Raw genomic sequence first — 21,990 nt, forward strand, 5'->3', positions numbered from 1 at the left:
TAACTGAAATTTAAATAGGCACATGTGGCTAGTGACTACTGCGTTGACAGCATAGCTTTAGACCGTCATACAGATTGCAAGGTATCCACATGTAATTTCATAAAATATTTCAGATTCTCCCAGGGTAGAACGAAGTGGGAAGGAGGGAAAGCAAAGGAACACAAACCTTGTGATGTAAATTTTAGGTCACCACAGAGTTTATAAACTTTTTAATTCATAAGACAAAAGTAATGAGAATAATTATTAAAATATGGTGATGTTTTCAGGTTAGGAAAATCAAAAGAAAAAGCAAATTGCAGATATTGGAAAAGGTATGGAAGGGTGCATATCAAACTGTTACTGCACTTACCTCTGAGGACGGATGTGGTATTTGGGGGGAATACAAGGGAATTTCTGCTTTTTCTTCTATATACTTTAGTGTGCATTTACATATATATCACTTTGTGAATCTTTAAATTAAAAAGGAAAGATATAATATGTAATAAATATGTAATAAAGTATAATAGAAAACAAAAATGAACTAGGAAAATAAGATTTAAAAGTTCTTTGAGGGCTTCCCTGGAGGCACAGTGGTTAAGAATCCACCTCCTGGGCTTCCCTGTTGGCGCAGTGGTTGGAGGTCCACATGCCGATGCAGGGGACACGGGTTCATGCCCCGGTCCGGGAAGATCCCACATGCTGCAGAGCGGCTGGGCCCGTGAGCCATGGCCGCTGAGCCTGCGCGTCCGGAGCCTGTGCTCCGCAACGGGAGAGGCCACAACAGTGAGAGGCCCGCGTACCACAAAAAAAAAAAAAAAAAAAAGAATCCACCTGCTAAGGCAGGGGACACGGGTTCAAGCCCTGGTCTGGGAAGATCCCACATGCTGCGGAGCAACTGAGCCCCATGGGCCACAACTACTGAAGCCCACACACCTGGAGCAGGTGCTCTGCAACAAGAGAAGCCACAGCAATGAGAAGCCCACACACCACAACGAAGAGTAGCCCCCGCTCACTGCAACTAAAGAAAGCCCACACACAGCAAAGACCCAATGCAGCCAAAAATAAAATAAATAAATAAATTTATTTTTTAAAAAAGTTCTTTGAAAAAAGAAGAAAATAGACAGCTTAGATAGGTTATCTTTTGATTTAAAGTGAAGTACAGAATTTTACATCTGTTAAATTAAAAAGACAGTAGCAGTAACAATAAACTTATAGGATGATTGACTACACACAAATGCATTGTTTCTGATGTCTTTGCAAGTAGACTCATTAATTTTATCAAAGTAAAAAAGTAGGATGGTGGTTACTCGTTTAAAAAGCAAAATTCAACAATCTGTTGCCTGTAAAAGACTGACGTAAGCTTACTAAAGGACATCCAGCCTTCCACGACCAAGCATACAAGAAAAACAGGACCATCCTGCTTAAGATAAAGTTGATTTCAGAGCAGAAGCCAAAGAGAAACTTGCCGCATTTACAATTTGTCACGCAGAAGGAACATGGTAGACACATGTTGGTGGAATTTATTAATGGCTGAATGATTATCATAGAAAAGCTGGCAGAAATGGCTAAAGAAGTAAAAATAGAATTGTACTTGAGAAGTGTCACAGTATATGTAAAAGAACACTGGAGACAAGAAATTTGGGTACTAAGACTTGGCTGTGCCACTTGGTCTCAACCTCTCTGTAATGAATATTCTGGATTAGATGACCTTAACACTTTTTTTCCAGTTCTAAGTGCTGTGGGGCTTCAACATTTCACAGTCAGAATATGAAAATAAAGCAGATAATGAATTAATAAATTATAGAGCCAAATACAGCAAAAAAGGTCAGATTAAGTGACAGAAAAAGTAACAGTGATTAAGGAAATTTCACCTATTTCCTCCTTCAAAAATGGATATAAAAGGATTTTGAAAACATGTTTGGATTGAAACCTTTGAGAGAGCGCACTAAATACCCCCTTTTTCTTGCTTATGTTCTGAACATTGGGAAATAACTCAAATTGTATAAGGACCCTAAAAATCACCTTTATTAGTGATAAAGGCCTAGCGGGAGGCTGTGTGTTAGTGTGCAAGTCAGGCAGGTTTGCTAACTGAACTCCAGAGGTAGACTCTGCCTCCCCCAGGCAGCAAGGGCCAGGGCAGCATGGAGAAAACCAGAGAGCTTGGGGTTCTCTGTGGAAGCCCTAGGGTGGAGCTGAGGTACGCATGCCCCATTCTTGCCAATTTACTGATCAGATGCGTCATCCTTCCTTTCCCAAGTAAAGTGATTAATGGGTGGAGAGAGACCAGAAATATTTGGAAGAAAAGCCTTCTCATGAAGCCAGAGGAGAGGGGAAAGGTGTTTGCCTCTAATCATAATCATCTATAACATAAGTGCTATATATTCATTGTAGCAAAACCCAGATATACATAAAGAAGAAAAAACATGTCGGTCATAAGCTAATGATAACTGCTGATAACATATCGATGTCTTTCAAGGCTACATGTTATTATATAGGTAAGTTTTAAGAAAAAAAGATGAAATCATAAATATAAATTTCAAAACTAACCAAATACTGGTAAACATAACCCAAATTAGTTCTAGACCTCTCCATAACATGAGTGTAGTAGACATGCTTTGTGGAGCTGCCCAGCTCAGGGGGTTTTATTCTCTGGAAATTTTCGCAGTTCTACCACTAGACCCATACCAGCTGCATCTCTACCCCTGACTCTGCCTCTCAGGCCATAGCTCACTGATCCAGGGTTGCACACCTGGCCCAAACTGGGCTGGTCAGACTTTTCTCCAAGAATGTGGAATTTTGAATTGAAAGACAGAAATTGGGACTTACTATAGCTGAATGATGTTAAATCCATGAACTAAAGCTGCTTGGGTTCATATTCCTCTTGAAACTTGTTACTCTTTTTTGGACTTTGTTATTGTTATTTTACCTTGGATTAAAAATGAAACTGGGGCTTCCCTGGTGGCGCAGTGGTTGAGAGTCCGCCTGCCGATGCTGGAGACGCGGGTTCGTGACCCGGTCCGGGAGGATCCCACGTGCCGCGGAGCGGCTGGGCCCGTGAGCCGTGGCCGCTGGGCCTGCGCGTCCGGAGCCTGTGCTCCGCAGCGGGAGAGGCCGCAGCGGTGAGAGGCCCGCGTACCGCAAAAAAAAAAAAAAAAAAAAAAAATGAAACTGAAGGGTGAATAGACACAGCACAGAGGATTTTTATGGCAGTGAAACTACTCTGTATGATACTGTAATGGTGGGTACATGTCATTATACATTTGTCCAAGCCCATAGAAGGTATAACAGCAACATTGAACCCTCAGCTACAGACTTCGAGTGACAGTGATGTGTCAGTACAGGTCCATCAGTTGTAACAAACATACCACGCTGGTTGGGGATTTTGATAGTGGGGAGGCTGTGCTTGAGTGGGGGGCAGGGGGTAAATGGGAGAGCTCTGTACCTTCCTCTCAGTTTTGCTGTGAACCTAAAACTACTCGTTAAAAAATGGAAGTCTTTTTAAAAAATGAAACTGAACAAACTTGTTGGTAACTTACAAAATTAATTTCCTTAGTGCAAATCTTAGAAACTTTTACAAAAAAGATGTTTCAAAGTAACCTATTGTGAAAGATGACATTCAACACTGAGGTTGAATTTTGAAACTAAAATGAGCTTATTGCCACTGGGTGGAAATGGAAAGGGTTCAAGCGAGAGATGTTTACTGCTTTTTTTTTTTTTTTTTTTGCAGTTTTTCTTTCTGTAATTGGTCATGAGGTTATAGTTGATACCTGTGGCTTCCTTCTTCTACTACCCATTCCATATTTCCCTTACCCACAGCAGTGACCCAAACCTTCATTCCCAAGGGGTCTGAGTCCTTAGTCATTCTGCCTCTTTTTGGTTGCTGTAGTTTTCCATTAACATTTACTACTGGAAATGCTAAGAGGTGCCTCAGAACCCCCTGGCTTCCATATATAGTATGCTTTGCCTCGATTGTGTATGGCAACATGATATCCCCTTGGCAATCAGGATTGACCACTCCATCCATAGATAAACCCCCTTTTTTTGCCTATTGGTGCAGTAGCATGAATTAGGAGCCCAAAATGGCCAGATGGCAGTCTAATCTTCCAATTCAGTAGAACCATTGTTGTCACCTGGTGCAACCAGTAACCTTGTAGAGACTAAGCTCTCCAAACAAGTAGAGCTCAAAGTTGCCAGGATGGAAGGCAGAAATTCTTTAGGTGGGTTAATAGGTATAATAGTGAGAGTAGCCACTCCTACTTCCTCCCCTTGATTCTTGGACCTGTGTAATCCGGTGATGAGGAACACAGCATCTGTGATTCAAAGTATAAACTGCGTCCTGTAAGGCAGAACCCTATTCTTTCAAGGTGCTGTCTCCCAGTTGGCATCATAACTGAGTCTTCGGTAAATCATTCTACCTTTCAACTAAGCCAGGCATTTCTGGGTGATGGCATATGTGGTTAAGAGCAAATGATTCAGTGGGCCTGAGCCCATTGATGTATGTATTTCTTTTGCTGTGAAGTGAGTTCTTTGATCAGACACAATACTTTGTAGAATGCTATGATGGCAGATCAGGCACCCTGTGAGTTCATAGATGGCGACACTGGCAGAGGCATTGTGGGCAAGGAAGGCAAATCCACATCTAGAGTATGTGTTTATTCCAGTGAGGGCAAATGTCTGCTCCCTCCTTGGCGGAAGAAATCCCATGTAATCGACCTACCCTCAGGTTGTGTGCTGTCCGCCTGGGAAATGATGCTTTATAGGGCCCTTAATTCTGATCTCGGCTATTGGCAGATTAGGCGCTCAGCAGTAGGGTTAACCAGGTCTGCCTTGCTAAGAGGAAGTTCATGTTGTTGAGCCCGTGCGTAGCCTCCATTCTTGTTAACGTGGCCAATTTGTTCATGGGTCTATTGAGGAAACACTGGGATGGCTGGGAAGAGTCTAGTTGACGTTAATAGTGTCCATCATTTTGTCCACCATCATTAAGAGTCTGCTTTACAGTAGATGCCATTTGGTGAGCATTCACGTGAGACAAATATTTTCAATGTCTATGCCCATTCTAAGAGATCCATCCACATACTTCTTCCCCAACTTTCCTTGTCACTATCTTCCAATCCTGTTCCTTCCAAGTCCCTGACCATCCAGCTAAACCATTAGAAACTGCTCATGAATGAGTCTAAATCTGTACTTCTGGTTATCTCTCATTCCAGACACAGGAGAGAAGCAAATGTACTGCTCAAAGTTCTGAATATTTATGGTTTGTAAGGCACAGATCTCAAAATCAATAATATATGTAGTGGTTAAGAGCACCAGCTCTGGAGCCTGGCTGCCTGTGTACAAGTTCTACCAGTTCCATTCATGCCCCAGTCTCCTGCTGGCTTTGGGGAGTCTCCTGGAGAGGCTGGGGAAGGGGGGCTCACCCAGGGAACACAGACACTGGTGGCAGACACATTGGGGAGCATTCAACCGCGTGAACTCTCCTAGCAGCTGACATTGGATCATTAGCACTGTGCCATATTTTCAAGGGAGATTTTGAATATGGCAAGTCTTCTGAATGAGGTATGCTTATTTTAGTTCAGTAATTCTCAGGAGATCTCAGCAAGAGCAGTGTGACCCCTCTAGAGTGCGATTTAGAAAACTGAGAGGGTGTTTTGATTGCTACAATGAATGGGGGTGCTATAAGTAGATGTCCTGCGCTGTCTGAGACAGTCCAACGCAGTGGAGGTCTGTATTCCCCCTGACTTTTGTATATACCATGGGCTGATCCCTCTCCAAATATAAATTGATAGTTTTGTAGTACATATTCATACTAAAAAATCTTCACGAGAAATTAAACAAAAAGCTTATTAAGTTAGAAGAAGGTCATTGTCTTAGTTTTCTCTTGCTGCATGACAAAATACCACAAACTTAGTGGCTTAAAACCACACTCATTTATTAGCTCACAGTTCTATAAGTCAGAAACTGGGCTTGGCTGGGTTCTCTGCTCAGGGTCTCACAAGACTGAAATTAAGGTGCCAGTTGGGTTGGCTTCTATCTGGGGGCTCTGGGAAAGAGTCTGCTTCTAAGCTTATTCAGCTTGTTGACAGAATCCACTTAACCTGTGGTTGTAGGTCTGAGGTCCCATTTCCTTACTAGCTATTAGCTGGAGGTCACTCCTAGCTCCTAGAGGCTGCTTTCCAGTCCCTGCACATGGCCTCCTCCATCTTCTAAGTGAGAAATGGCATATTGAATATCTTTTGTTCCCTGAATATCTTTGAGTTCCTCTTCTGCCACCAGCTGGAGAAAACTCTCTGCTTTTAAAAGGCTGGCCTGGTTGGATCAGGCCTACCCACATAATCTCTGTGCCTTAAAATCAGTTGACTTCGGACTTTAATTTCATTTGCAAAATTCCCGCCCTGTGGTACCTTGTTTAGTGTTTGATTGGATAACCAAGGTACAAGAATCTTAGGGAATCATCTTTAGGATTCTACCTAGCACAGTTGGTATGAATAGGGAGCTTAAGTGAAATAAAGGTATCATCTCAAAATAATTGAGTAATTTGTTCACTCTGCACATTCTGTTCTGTAAACATTATAGCATTTCCAGCTTGCATATTTAGTTGAAAAGGATTTCAGTGCAACAGTGTTATAACTGCAAAAGCAATGAAATTTTTGATTTAAAATATGGAACAGATTGAGATTCCTGTTCAGACTTTAAGTTAATGGAGACTCGTGAAATGCAGGGATCTCATTCAATTTCTTTTTTTTTAATGAATTCATTTATTTTATTTATTTTTGGCTGCATTGGGTCTTCGTTGCTGCGTGCGGGCTTTCTCTAGTTGCGGCAAGTGGGGGCTACTCTTCGTTGTGGTGCGTGGGCTTCTCATTGCAGTGGCTTCTCTTGTTGGGGAGCATGGACTCTAGGTGCGTGAGCTTCAGTAGTCATGGCACGTGGGCTCAGCAGTTGGGCCCATGGGCTCTAGAGTACAGGCTCACTAGTCACGGCCTATGGGCTTAGTCACTCCGCAGCATGTGGGATCTTCCTGGACCAGGGATCGAACCCGTGTCCCCTGCATTGGCAGGCAGATTTATTTTTTAATTAAATTTTTAAAATTTTTTTATTTATTTTTGGCTGTACTGGGTCTTCATTGCTGCGTGTGGGCTTTTCTCTTTGTTGCGGTGCATGGGCTTCTCATTGTGGTGGCTTCTCTTGTTGTGGAGCACAGGCTCTAGGCGCACAGGCTTCAGTAGTTGTGGTTCACAGGCCCTAGAGCATACGCTCAGTAATTGTGGCACACGGGCTTAATTGCTCCGCGACATGTGGGATCCTCCCGGACCAGAGCTGGCACCCGTGTCCCCTGCATTGGCAGGCGGATTCTTAACCACTGCCCCACCAGGGAAGCCCCCTCGATTTCTTTAGTATAACTATTTTAACAATATTTTATACTGCCTTTTTTTGAATCATTACAGTTCAGTTTTTTCCTAAAAGTATCCACAGTTAAACAACTACTTTATCACATTTTGCATTACTGTTTTTTTTGTCTAATCCATCTTCTTTTCCTTGTCACACCATTCAGAGAATATTGTTTCCAAGTTCTTTTTACAGACCAGGCACAGATTGTATGTCCCAGTGGGATTTCAAAGCAGAAGGATGTTTTCTGTGATACTTTCTTCCTACCCTATCCCATGACATAATCTAGGGGATTATTTTGACACCACACTTACAAATAAATAAGACCTAGCTTCATTTGTGATAATGTGGTACTTCCTCATTTTCTCTACTTTGTTATTTACTTGCCGTGTTGTTTTAACTTCAGTTAAGATTACTCCCCTATGTCCATTATTATCTTAATACTGTTTTTATTCTAGGGTTGGTCTGTACCTCTGTTCTTTTATTTTCCTTTTCTTATCCAAAGTGCTTTCTTGTATTCTTATTTTTAAATCCAAACTTATTCATCATAAGTTGATACATATATCTGACTGCTTCATTATGTCATTGTGTCCCCAAGCATTTATCTGTGGAAATACATATTTTTTTAAATAAACTACTTTTTATTTCTTCTTTACATATTGGTTAGGACACTTTATTTGTTTTAATTTTTGTGCAAGTAAGTTATATCATCTATGAATTTTATATTTAGTAAAGGAGGCATTATAAAATATGTGATTAAAAAGGGGAGATTGGGTCTCATAGGACTAAGATTTGTTCTGTCACACCAAGAAGACATGATAGGCCTTAAGGTTATCCATCCTTTCCTGCAGTGTCCTATTGTAAATCAGCAGCCTGGATGTCTTGCCACATACATGAATAGAATAGGTTTTCTATCTAGGCACTATCATCTGTCTTGTCTCAAAGGATGCTCATCACTCATCTTTCATTCCATTTCATTTCAATCAGCACGTATCTTAGTTTTCCTCAACTTTGCAGCAGGAGGTTTGGCTTATCTTGTACTATTCACACATTTGAGATTCTTAGCAGTGTTTTCTTTTGAAAAATATAAGATTTGCAGTCTGGTAATTCTTTTATCAGTTATCGACATATTTGTGCAGCTTGATTTTTTTTTTAATCCAAGCCACCCCCATCCTCCTCCCTTCAGAAAAAACTTAGTGAAATCATAGACTTGAGCACAGAGTCTTATTAGGCATGGTTTTTTTTGTTTATTTTTGGTTGCGTTGGGTCTTTGTTGCTGCACACAGGCTTTCTCTAATTGCATTGAGCGGGCTTCTCACTGCAGTGGCTTCTCTTGTTGCGGAGCACAGGCTCTAGGCACACGGGCTTCAGTAGTTGTGGCACACAGGCTCAGTAGTTGTGGCTCGCAGGCTCTAGAGCACAGGCTCAGTAGTTATGGCACACGGGCTTCGTTGCTCTGCAGCATGTGGGATCTTTCTGGATCAGGGATCGAACCTGTGTCCCCTGCATTGGCAGGCGGATTCTTTTTTTTTAATTAATTTTTTTTTAATTTTTAATTTATTTTTGGCTGCATTGGGTCCTCATTGCTGCGTGTGGGCTTTTCTCTTCATTGCGGTGTGCAGTCTTCTCACTGTGGTGGCTTCTCTTGTTGTGGAGCACAGGCTCTAGGTGCACAGGCTTCAATAGTTGTGGCACATGGGCTCACTAGTTGTGGCACACGGGCTCTAGAGTGTAGGCTCAGTAGTTGTGGCGCACGGGCTTAGTTGCTCCGTGACATGTGGGATCTTCCCAGACCAGGGCTGGCACTCATGTCCCCTGCGTTGGCAGGCAGATTCCTTTTTTTTGTTTTTTTTTTTGTTTGTTTTTTTTTGCGATACATGGGCCTCTCACTGCTGTGGCCTCCCGTTGTGGAGCACAGGCTCCAGACACGCAGGCTCAGCGGCCATGGCTCACGGGCCTAGCCGCTCCGCGGCACGTGGGATCTTCCCAGATCGGGTCACGAACCCGTGTCCCCTGCATCAGCAGGTGGACTCTCAACCACTGTGCCACCAGGGAAGCCCGGCAGGCAGATTCTTAACCACTGAGCCACCAGGGAAGTCGCTAGGCATGTTTTAGATAGAGCTTAGTCTTGTCAAGTTATAGCTTTTTCAGGTATAACTAATGTACAGTGAAATGATACAAAAAGCAGTATAGTAGGAATAAAATCTAGGTTCTTGATCCGCTACATCACTTACTACCTTGGTGAAGCTGAGCAGTGTTTCTAAGCCTTCGTTTTCTCATCTGCAAGTAGAGATATCTGTCCTGCCCATCTGCCAGGGTTATTGTTAGTTTCAAACAACACAATGACGGCTTGAGAAATGTATTCCAAAATGCACTGCAATAGTTGTTAGGTCTTATCATCCAGAAAAGCTTTGGTCATTAAATCAACCTTGTAGATGGCTTCAAATTACTTCTTTACTACCACCACCCAGGTTAAAGCAGTGCCAGATACAGGATGAATTGGAAGGGGATTTGGAAGAACCTAATTGGCTGGTTAGATGGCCATTGAGATGGAGAGGAGATAGCAGTCTCACCCATGCGCTGGAAATAAAAAACTGGGGAATACATGCCAAAAGCATTGGCAGGACTTGGAAACCTGTTTGACTTGGGAGTGAAGGAAAGGAAAGAGCAGTTGAATCTGAGAGTGGGGGGGGGGTTGGTGATCAAGAGGCATGGTAGGTATGAAGGAAAGGAGGGGTGAGCTTCCTGCTGAAGCATGCCATCTTTTTTTGTTGTTTTTTTGTTTGTTTGTTTGTTTTTTGTGTGTGGTACGGAGGCCTCTCACTGTTGTGGCCTCTCCCGTTGCGGAGCACAGGCTCCGGACGTGCAGGCTCAGCGGCCATGGCTCACGGGCCCAGCTGCTCTGCGGCATGTGGGATCTTCCCGGACCGGGGCACGAACCCGTGTCCCCTGCATCGGCAGGCGGACTCTCAACCACTGTGCCACCAGGGAAGCCCGCATGCCATCTTTGAGTTGCTGCTGGTACACCTAGATGGAGATGTCCAAAGGAATGTGGGCCTGGAGTTCAAAGAAATCTGGGGTTAGAGATTAGACTGGGAATACCCTATAATGAGATCACAGAATGAGATAAGATGGGGTCCAAGGGTAGAGCTTTGTAGAATAAATGTCTGCATTGAAGGGCCTGCCGGGTAGGAAAAGGCTCTTCTGATCTTGTATTCCATAGTCTGTGATAGTTCTGTTCTGTACAAATGGGACATGGGAGTTGTTGTACACTGGCTGCTCTTACCATTTGATGTATTATAGAATAGGTCCTTGACATTTGCTAAACTACTGGGTAAGATTTATTCCTTAGGAAATCTTCCATAGATACACAAACTAAAAATGAATAAACAAAAAACTGAACAAGAATTTACATTTTTTTAAATAGTCTGTAGCCAAGTTTAAAAATTGAACGTTCATTTTTCGAATTCAATATTGCTGGCAGACACTGCTCTATTCTTCTGAAAGGCTAGTTTGTATGATATAAAACTATAATATTATTGATCTTTACTAATCCTCTTTTCCCCCCTTTTTCTCTCTAGATTTTACATTGTGCAGTAGGTGAGTATGGAATTCCCCCCCAACTTATGTAGAGTGGATTCTGCTTTCTTTTTTTAAGTCATGAATGATAGGTTGATTAGATTCTTACTGAACATTGAAAAACTAACCTATTTAATCATTATATATAAAATTGCTTCGGCTTTTGGTTTCTAAAATCATGGGTACTATTTAGATGTTATCACTGAACACTTTATTAAATGCCATGGCTATTTTTCTCTGTCAATTTAAAGAGGCCTCTCCTGCCTTCTCAGTACAAGGGTAAATAGACAAACACCTGGCATATTTATAAAAATGTGACTTGGAGTGCTGGGCTCTGTTGAAAGCCCTCTCTGATTACTTAAATGTTATACTCTCCTTATTTTTTAAAATGGAGTACTGCGTATATTGCCTACCTCTCAGATGAATATTTAATGTATGTGAGAGGGATTGGAATGTACAAGTACAAAGGGTTATACCAATGTGAGAGATTTCTGCTAAAAGCAGATACAGTGTGATTCCTCTTTGGGGAATGCGGAGGGTCATCAAATTCTGCTCTGGAACTAAGGCATAGCTTCTAGTCTGGGGCGGCTAGACTCCTCTAAGCAGAAATCAATTTTGGAAAGTTGATAGACCCTGTGGAGTAAACCCATAGCGGTTGCTGTGCATGTGGACTTGTCTCTCCAAGGGAGGATTTGAAGTTGCTACTCACTGAGAAGCACCAAAAGTCTGAAAACTCCAGAACTATGCATTCAAACCATTATGGCCCTGATCAACATAATGGATAAATTAAGTGGGTACTTACTATATTCGGGGCACTGGGGAATTCAGAGATGAGAAGACTTACGGTTCAGGTGGACACACAGCAAATCTCCACCATGGGCCTTAAAGGGATCACTATGATACCTGGGCTCTATTACTTTTAAGGAAGACAAACATCTTCCTTATAAAGAATTGCACCTCGGCTATTTTCTCACTAGGAGGAGGTCTACAATCAGAGATTTCTCAAATGATTTGCAAAATTTTGTATGGATGTGTCTGTGTTTGCTTGGGAAGGTGGGTAGAATTCATAGCTTTCATAGATTCTCAGAGGAACGTGATTCAGAAGGTTAGGAAACTGCTTTAGCACCTTTAAGCAAGAGATTTGAAAGGAGCTTGGAGACTCATTTGTCGTGGGGTCTGCTTTCCCAGAGAAGGTTAAGGGACCTGCTCCCATAGCCAGTAAATGGCACAGCCTCACTTGGGACCTGGCCAGTCTGAGCCAGAGCCCACCTGACTGACTTTATTTTACGGTGAATGGGTTTCAGCTAGTGAATAATCTGACATACATTTCCTTTTTAGTCCTTTATCTAGAGTTTTGAGGTGAAAAAGTTGTCCCTTCTTAAGTGCTTAAATTTGTATATTGGGGGATATGTTCAGCCAGAGAGAGTTCTGGAACCAGCTCAGGCCTTCTCCATATGACTGAACCCTGTGTCCCCAGTCTCCCCCCCCCCTTAACCTTTAGCTGCCTCCGTACAAAGCTCTTAGATGCATGTTTTCCAAGCATGTGTATTATTATTTTAATTAATATTGCCTTGTATTTTAATACACAAATTCCTTTTATCTGTCTTAGAATATATTCTCATGCCTCTATAAAATTTCTACCCCTGGAAATAAAGTTTCTGACAAGTATATGTATTCATTCATACCAAGAACATGATTGAATGCCTACCAGGTGGGGCCAGACACTGGTGGGTAGTGGGAGCAGAGAGGTGAACAGGCACAGGCTCAGGCTCAGGAAAGCCACACTCAGATGGGCGCCCCTCTGAGCGCCTCTGGCAGGATGCACTCCGAGGAGTAGCATCTATGTCACACTCCCCTCTGATGGTTTGTGGACAGGTGTCCCTAGGTCTTGGTTTGGTGCCTGACACACAGGAGATACTTTAAAATTCCTTCTTATTTTCTCAAGAACCTTGTTCCATCAGTGATTCTCTCTCTTGCATCATCACCCTTTGTCATCTGCCTTTTCCTTCTCAGCTCACAAAATGCTCAGAATGCTCCATCCTAAAAATAATTTTTAACCTAACCTTTGACCCTGCCTTCCTCCCTTATTACCACATAAGTCCTCTTCATCCCTTTTACCAGATTTCTGGTATACTCTTTCCACTTCCGTGCTCCCATTTATACCTTAACCCAGCAGTTGTGCTTCTGTACCCCTTGTCCTACTAAAATTGCCCTCTGGTCTAGAATCAGCACGAGTTTCTGTTAAATTCTGAGGAATTTAATGTTTGGAATTTACTGAACTTCTCAACTACGTTGGGTACCACTGATGACCCCCTCTGTGACATCCTGTTCTTTTATTTTACATCATACTGAGCCCTCCTGGCTTTTCTGGTCCTCTGTGGTTCTTTTCTTTCTTTGGGGGCTTTTCTTTCTCCCCTTGCCCCTTAATTGTGGGTGTTCCCAGTATCTGGCCCAGCACACTGCTCTTCTGCCTGAACAGGCCCTCTGGGTGATCTCTTCCCTTCTCATGGGTTGAGGTACTTAAGACCGTCAGTTCTTTAACTCCAAGCCACACCTGCACCCCAGACTCCAGACTCACCCCATGAGCTCCTGGATGTCCGCTCCTGGATGTACACCTCCTTCTCCTCAGCAGTCTCCTTCTTGTCAGGTGCTCCACCAGCTTCCAACCACTGTCCATTCAGTCACCCATTCTAGACCTAGTGTTCATCCATGATGTCTCCTCTCCTTTCCCCATACTCCCATAGCCAGGTGGTCATCAGGTTTTCTCAGTTCTGTTTCCTAAATAGTTCTCAGATTGTCCTGTTTTTTCCAGCCCTGTTCAGGGTCTGAGTATGTCTCATCTGGACTCCCATATCACACTCCCTGAACTTGTAGGTTTATAATATTAATATTAGTAATAATAAGAGCGATCATTATAATAAGAGCATTTACTATGTTTCAGTGCTTTACATTCATAATCTACTTACTTCTCATTTTACGGTTGACAGAACTGAGGCTTAGAAGGTTTATATCTTGCCAAAGTTCACTTAGCTAATAAGCCCTAGAGCTAGAAGTTGAACCTGTGGCTGTGTGCCTCCAAATCCATGCTTACAGTCCTGGAGGGATTGAGTTAAAGGATGATTCTGAGCATGTCACTTCCATGCTTAAAACCCTTCGCTGGTTTAAACATCTTCATGATTTGGACCCTGCCCACCTCCCTAGCCTTACCTATGTCCATTCCCTGCCTCCCACTCTGTGCTTCAGCAACCCTGACCTTCTTGTGTCCCCCCGGCCCCCCATACTACTGCACTACTTCCTGCCTCTGGTCTGTGCCCAGGCTTTGTGCTCTGCCGGAGTGGTAGCCCATCCCCTGCAGCTGGCAGCTTCCCCCAGTAAACTCTCCTACCACCCTCTGGCTAGATTACATACCATTCCTCACTTTTCTGTAATACCCTGCAACTCACTCTGTTATCACACTTTCCACAATGTATTATGGTCTGTCACTATACCTATATCTCCCACCAAGATCACTGAATTTTTCCAAGAATGAGAACTGTCTCCTATTGATTTCTGTATCCCAGCACCTAACAGTTCATGGCTCCTAGTGGGAGCTCAGTGAACATTTGATCATAATCTTACTAAATTCTGGTGAAATTTTCTGAAACTTGTTTCAAAATGTTCTCAGTTTCTTAAAAAAAATCAGTAAGAATACTAATAAATAGGCTGTTTCTAGCATTAGCCTAAAGGCAACCCTTTATTTTTTTACTCATACGACTTAAATTTACTTTTGGAATGATGGTTTATTTTCCTGTGGCTTTCTGAAACTTTTCACTGTGATAGCTTGGTCTTTTAGAAACTTGTTTTAATGCCTTGAGATGTCTTTAGTTTACATATTGTTGATGAGAAGTCTAGACCTCAGTCAGACCTGGGTTAGTTACTAGCTGTTACTTTCAGGATGTAACTCAACTTTTGTGTGCCTTCATTTCTTCCTCAATAAAAGGAGGATAATAATACCTACCTCTAGGGTTGTTGTGAAAACACGAGAGGACACACATGAGAAACACTTAGCTTAATGTCTAAGATATAGCAATGTTGAAAATTGCCCAATAAAATTATAGTTCTTATTATTAGCAATAATAATGTCATAGAATGTTAAAAGTTTTATTCTGTCCCTAATGTAATGTTCCATATTTAGATTTATATAAGTGTAACTCTTCCATACTCTTATTTTTCCTAAATTGTAATTTCTGTGTAAGTGAGTGCTTCAGGGCCACCTGTTCTTAGTATGGGTTGGAGTTGCTTCTTGTCCATGGTTGTGACAATGCAACTTGGCAAAAATAGCCTCCAGAAATAGTAAACTAAAATTCCACATGAGGGATTCATTTCTGTAAGAAAGTCAGGCCTCTGTCCTTCCAAATGGGTTTCCATGCCCCAACTTCTTTAAAGTGGGTTGTTTGCTCTCCACTGATAATGCAGGAACAAGATTTCTTTTGCGGGGAGGGAAAGGGGACAAGTGATAGCCCTTTTGAGCACATGTTGGGGACATATTTTTTTTTAATTAAGGTATAATTGACATATAGCATTGTATTAGTTTCAGGTGTACAACATAAGGCTTTGGTATATGTATATATTGTTAAATGATCACCAAAATAAGTTTAATGTCCATCACCTCATATAGTTATAATTTTTTTTCTTGTGATAAGGACATTTAAGGTCTACTCTCTTAGCAACTTTAAATATGCAATCCAATATTATTAACTGTAGTCGCCATGCTCTGCATTACATCCCCAGGACTTGTTTATGTTATAACTAGAAGTTTGTACCTTTGACAACCCTCACCCGTTCCCCGCACCTCCACCCCTTGCTTTTGGCAACCACCAGTCTGTTCTCTGTATCTATGAGTTTTGTTTTTTGTTTTTGTTTCCTAGATTTCACATACAAGTGAGATCTAACAGTATTTGTCTTTTTCTGGGATGAGATTTCTTAAATACTGTGGTCGCAGCCCTCAGACCAAAATTCATAATGCTTTTATTTACGCAGTGTTTTTCTTTTTGGAAATGAGAATTTTAAAACCCAGTTGAGATATGTCTTTTACAAGACTGCAAAGAAGAGTTGTGGTTTTCTTTAACCATATGGTACAGTTTGTACTGAAAGAAGTATTACCTGTTTTTCTGTGTTGTGCTCAAGATTAGATTGTGGAAGAGGCATATTGAATATGGGTGGTTCTCAGCTAACTCCAGAGTATGGTTACCCCACTTTGTTGGGATAGAAATTAGAGGTAGAGAGACTAGAACTGATGATACTCTTTTTTTTTTTTTTTTTTTTTTGCGGTACCGAGCTTCTCACTGTTGTGGCCTCTCCCGTTGCAGAGCACAGGCTCCGGATGCGCAGGCTCAGCGGCCATGGCTCACGGGCCCAGCCGCTCCGCGGCATGTAGGATCTTCCTGGACCGGGGCTCAAACCCGTGTCCCCTGCATCGGCAGGTGGACTCTCAACCACTGCGCCACCAGGGAAGCCCCTGATGATACTCTTAATAAGATGTAACATTGTGTGTTTGGTGAACCTTTGTGTTGGAAATTATACTGTCAATATAAATAACTTTGGAAGTTCTCTTGATTGAAAACTGTAGAACAGGAGCTCAGTCATAGCCCAGAGGGTATTATGTCTGAAGTTGAGTATTAGCACTCTGATATCATTAGCACTCTGATATCATTAGCACTCTGATATCATACACTCTGTTATTATCATGTCTGATAACAGACAAGGACAGAAGCCCTTTCACGTAGGTCTCCTAGATTTGTGGTTTCAAATATTTGCTGTACATTCCAGCTTGCACTCCTCTCGTAAACTGATGATACCTTTTACTTAATTATTTCTTAACAATTAATTTTAAGAAATTTGTAATCACCCTAATATTAATAGGTAGCATATGGCTTCAGACTGATTTTATTAAGTAACAAATGGTGCCAGGGAGGAAAGGGGCAGCTGCCGGAGAGACAAGCACCAGAAGACCCAGTCTCCTACCAGAAATCTTATCCCTCCCACCAGTGAGAATGAACTAAATCCTCTCCAAACTGCAATGCCTCCTCCCATCCGCCCCCCCTCCCCGGCCCCCCAGAGGTTCAAGCTTTTATTCCTCATTTACAGTGCAATATTGTGAAGGACATGCCCTCACATACTACTAAAGCCAGACCCAGAACCTTCCGTGTTGCAGCAGAAGAGAACTCTGGAAGGAAAGCATTGTGGAGGAAAGGGGTTATTCCCCCAGATTTGCTCACCTGGAATTCTACTTTCACCCCTGCGCCCAGCCCTCATGGGTATGGCTGGGCACAGAAACAAAACTGCCTTCTTTGGTGCCTCTTAGCTTAGTTGACATTTTTTAAATGAACTTTACCAAAAGTGAGGAAGAACAAAAAGGGAATGAGTATCAAAAGTACAAACAGTATAAAAATAGCCATATTCCCAAAGTACAAATTTCTGATCCTGAGATCTATGTCCCCTTTTGTTAGTGGGAACTGACACAGGGTCACATGGACCTTGCTGGCTCTCTTCCACCCTGTTCTTAGTGTGTTCAACCCTGGGACCCATTTCCCCAAGCCAGTTTTCCTGGCTTACAGAATACAAAATGGTGCAGATTTAGATTCAGAAGTTGCTTTCTGCCTGGGGGCATGTTTAGTGGTAGTACTGACAGGGGAAGGAGATGCCCTTTGAGGTGGGGAAATGGACTTAACCTTTCCCAGCAGGCCGGCCTGTGTCTGCTGCCTAGAGGGCTGTCTGGGTGCAGTGGGCTGTCTGGGTGCAGTGGGGAGGTTAGAGGCCTGGTCAACTCCTTGCTATTCTGTCTTTGTCATTTATTGAGTACAGTCATTTCCCAGCATCCCGACACCAGAACTCTACCAAGACCATGTTCATAATCTTTCCCAAATCAGCCAAGCCCTTCAGACCAGTCTAGCTTAGTCTCCCTCTACTTTGGCGCTTTGATTACTCTGTTGCCTCCTGATCACATTTTGCCTCCTCCCCTCTAGACAGAGAAGAGGAAAGAAAGATAGTTTTAGCACCTGCGTCTTCTGCTCCTCATACCCAAAGATTCAGCCACTTTCTCTGAATAAACTTTGCATTTTCACACTCCATGATTTTGTACATAAAATGTCCCTTTGCCTGGAACATCCAGCTCCGTAAGTTGTTCCTGGCTGTGACTGAATGTACTGAGATGAAGGGAAGGGACAAATAGGGCATATGCTCATCAGGAGCCCAACGTGCCTGAGCAGGGAAGGTGAGGGGCTTACCCAGAGCTCACGCACACTGCCTGGCACCTGGCAAGCACTCAGTAAGCTGTAGCAGCTCTTCCATTGATTATTAGTGGGCAAAACATAATCCCTGAGGGTTTCTGTGCCCAGTTGGAAAAGGGAAAGCCATGAATAGAGCCTAGATCAGGGAATTTTATACCCTTTGCCATTCTTGCAGGAACAGCTAGGGGTTTGGTTTGAATGGAAGCCTGTTACTGAGATATTTTAAAATATCTTCTCGGTAAGGTAATATTATCTTGTTTTCCAGTCCATCAGGAACCAAGCTAAGGCAAACCAACCCCATTGGAAACACTACTAGCTGTGTAGCAAGTCAGGCATCCTCCCTCTGGGCATTAGTTTTCACATCTGAAGAAGTAGGAGTTTGACTAGATAATAGATAATCTCTAACATTCCTTTCAGCTGGATGATCTGAAATTCCATGAAACTAACTATGAAGTAGCTTCAGAGATGGTCAGTTATCTGGGCAACAATAGAAAAGGAGGATGCGCTAGATGTTTAAATATACCTATGTATGAGTATTAGGAAACTTGTTTCAAGTATAGTATTGATAGATTTAGTACATTTTCCCTCTCAATGCATTTTTTATTGAAGTATAGTTGATGTACAAAATTATATGTTACAGGTGTACAATATAGTGATTCACAATTTAAAGGTTATCTCCATTTATAGTTATTATAAAATATTGGCTATATTCCCTGTGCTATACAATATATCCATATAGCTTATTTATTTTATACATGGTATCAATAGTTTGTACCTCTTAATCCCCAACCCCGATCCTGCTCCTCCCTGTTTCTCTCTCCCCACTGGTAACCGATAGTTTGTTCTCTATATCTGTGAGTCTGTTTCTTTTTTGTTAAATTCATTAGTTTATTGCATTTTTTGGATTCCACATATAAGTGATATCATACAGTATTTGTCTTTCTCTGTCTGACTTATTTCACTTAACATAGTGCCCTTCAGGTCCATACATGATGCTGCAAATGGCAAGATTTCATTCTTTTTTATGGTTGGGTAGTATTCCATTGTATATGTATACCATATCTTTACCCATTCATCTGTCGAGGGACACTTAGGTTGCTTCAATATCTTGGCAGTTATAAATAATGGTGCTATGAACATTGGGGTGCACGTATCTTTTCAAATTAGTGTTTTGGGGGGTTTTTGGATATATACCCAGAAGTGGAATTGCTGGATCATATGGTAGGTCTATTAGTTTTTTGAGAAACCTCTTCTGTTTTCCACAATGGCTGCACCAATTTACATTCCCACCAACAATGTGCAAGGATGCCCTTTTCTCCGCATCCTTGCCAACGTTTGTTATTTGTGTTCTTTTTGATGATAGCCATCTGACAGATTTGAGGTGATATCTCATTGTGGTTTTGATTTGCATTTTCCTGATGATTAGCAGTGTTGAGCATCTTTTCATGTGTCTGTTGGCCATTTGCATGTCCTCTATGGAAAAATGTCTCTTGAGTTCTTCTACCCATTTTTTAATCAGCTGGTTTGGTTTTTTTGATGTTGAGTTGTATGAGCTGTGTATATATTTTGATTAACCCCTATCAATCATATCATTTGCAAATATTTTCTCCCGTTCAGTAGGTTCTCTTTTCGTTTCGTCAATGGTTTCCTTTGCTGTGCAAAAGGTTTTAAGTTTAATTAGGTCCCATTTGTTTATTTTGCTTTCTCAATGCATCTTGAAAGCCCCAGCAGAAAACTGAATTGGGGTGGGAGATGGACACACACACTTTCTATGGCATACATTTACCCATGACCATCACTAGATGGCACCCTTGTATTAGTAAGGAGACACTCTGAAGGTAAGGACTTCTGGAGGACGTCCAATAAAAATAGTAATGAATCAATAGCTGAAACTGAAAAGAGAGAGAGAAAAGAGAAGTGGATGTTTTTCCATCGCTCTCTCATGCCTTGATCATTAATATTTTAGGTAACAAAAAGCTGAAACTTCCTGCATTGCCCTGGAGATTATCTCATAAATATTTCTTAATTATAGGCACAGGGTATCTCTAAAATTAAAAATTACCTTAATTTGCTTAATTGAAAAGCTAGAGACAAAGAAAGTATTTCAGAAGATCTCTGGTCAGATGGTTTGTGACAGTCTGAAGTCAGTAAACCTTCCACTTATGTTCTTAGCTTCAAAAGCAAGGTTAGTCCAGCAAAGCTGGAAACACCATCTAGTGACCGAGTTAATTGCATTGAGCCAAAAAGTGAAAGTTTAGCAAAAGAATTCTTTGATGTATGATTCCACAGCAGGAGTTGAATGCTAAATAGTGTATTAATGAAGGAAGCAAGAACACTTTGGAATATCTGGAATATCTGTATGACGTAGTATGTCTTTTATAGTTTTGTACAGCTTTCCTAGGAAAGGAATTTTTTCTTCTTCATTCATAGTGAACATCTTTCCACTAGTATTTTAATAACAGTTCCTACCTCACAGCGTTCTTTCAATTAGCAATCTGCTTTTGAGATTCATCCATATCTTCACATGGTTTGAAAGTTCATTTTTTATTTCTGAATAATATTCCACTGTATGGATGTACAGTTTGTTTATCCATTCATCTATCGAAGGATATCTAGTTTGCTTCCAGTTTGGGATGGTTATGGATAAAGGTGCTGTAAATATTTGTGTGCTGGTTTTGTGTGGGAAAAAATTTTTTTTTGCATTTTCAGATCAGTTGATTATGTACCTAGTAGCACAATTATTGGATCATATAGCAAGACTGTTTACTTTTGTAAGAAACTGCCAAGCTGTTCCAAGTAGCTGCACCATTTTGCATTCCTGTCAGCAATGAATGAGAGTTCCTGTTGCTCTGCATCCTCACCAGCAGTTGCTACCTTGGGTTTTAGCCATCATAGTATATATGCAGTGGTTTCCTTTATTTTTTTCTTTTAATATTCATTTATTTGGTTGTGCTGGGTCTTAGTTATGGCAGGCAGGCTCCTTAGTTGCAGCTCGCCTGCTCCTTAGTTGCGTCACGTGGGTTCCTTTAGTTGCGGCATGCGGGCTCCTTAGTTGTGGCATGTGAACTGTTAGTTGCGGCATGCATGTGGGATGTAGTTCCCTGGCCAGGGATCTAACCTAGGCCCCCTGCATTGGAAGCTTGAAGTCTTAACCACTGCACCACCAGAGAAGTCCGAGTTTCCTTTATTTTAATTTTCATTTCTCAAATGACAAATGATGTGCACATTTTTTTATATTTTTATTTGCCATTTGTATACCTTCTTTGATGAGATTTCTGTTCACATCTTTTGCCCACTTTTTAATTGAGTTGTTTGTTTTCCTGTTGAGATTTTAAAATTCTTACTATATTTTGGATGTAAATCCTTTATCAGATGTATGTTTAGCAAATATCTTCTCCCAGTCTGTGACTTGTCTTTTCATTCTTTTAATAGTCTCTTTCACAAAGCAGAAGTTTTTAATTTTAATGAAGTCCAACTTAACCAAAGTTTAACTTAAAACCAACCAACTTTACACTTAACCAGCTTAAAACCAAAAAATTGCTTTTATGAAGGAATTTTTTTCTTTCATGGATTATGCTTTTGGTGTTGTATCTAAAAACTCATTACCAAACCCAAGGTCACATAGATTTTCTCCTGTTTTCTTCCAGAAGTTTTATAGCTTTACACTTTACAAATAGGTCTGTGATCTGTTTCAAGTTAATTTTTGTGAAAAATGTCTAGTCTGTTTCTAGATTCACTTTTTCACGTATGGACATCGGTTGTCCCAGCACCATTTATT

At 41.5% G+C, this 21,990-nt stretch overlaps 1 protein-coding gene across 5 annotated transcripts in view; it reads left to right on the top strand.

Moving 5' to 3' along the window:
• HACD2 (3-hydroxyacyl-CoA dehydratase 2) overlaps nucleotides 1-21,990 on the top strand; it is a 91,899-nt gene that overhangs the window by 10,303 nt on the left and 59,606 nt on the right. For all 5 annotated transcript variants that reach the window (XM_060150464.1, XM_060150465.1, XM_060150466.1 and 2 more), the window contains exon 3: nucleotides 10,947-10,965. In XM_060150464.1, coding sequence (XP_060006447.1) covers nucleotides 10,947-10,965 — 19 coding nt within the window. The remainder of the gene's footprint in view (nucleotides 1-10,946; nucleotides 10,966-21,990) is intronic.

The sequence above is a fragment of the Lagenorhynchus albirostris genome, chromosome 5 (genome assembly GCF_949774975.1).
Source record: "Lagenorhynchus albirostris chromosome 5, mLagAlb1.1, whole genome shotgun sequence".
Lineage (NCBI taxonomy): Eukaryota > Metazoa > Chordata > Mammalia > Artiodactyla > Delphinidae > Lagenorhynchus > Lagenorhynchus albirostris.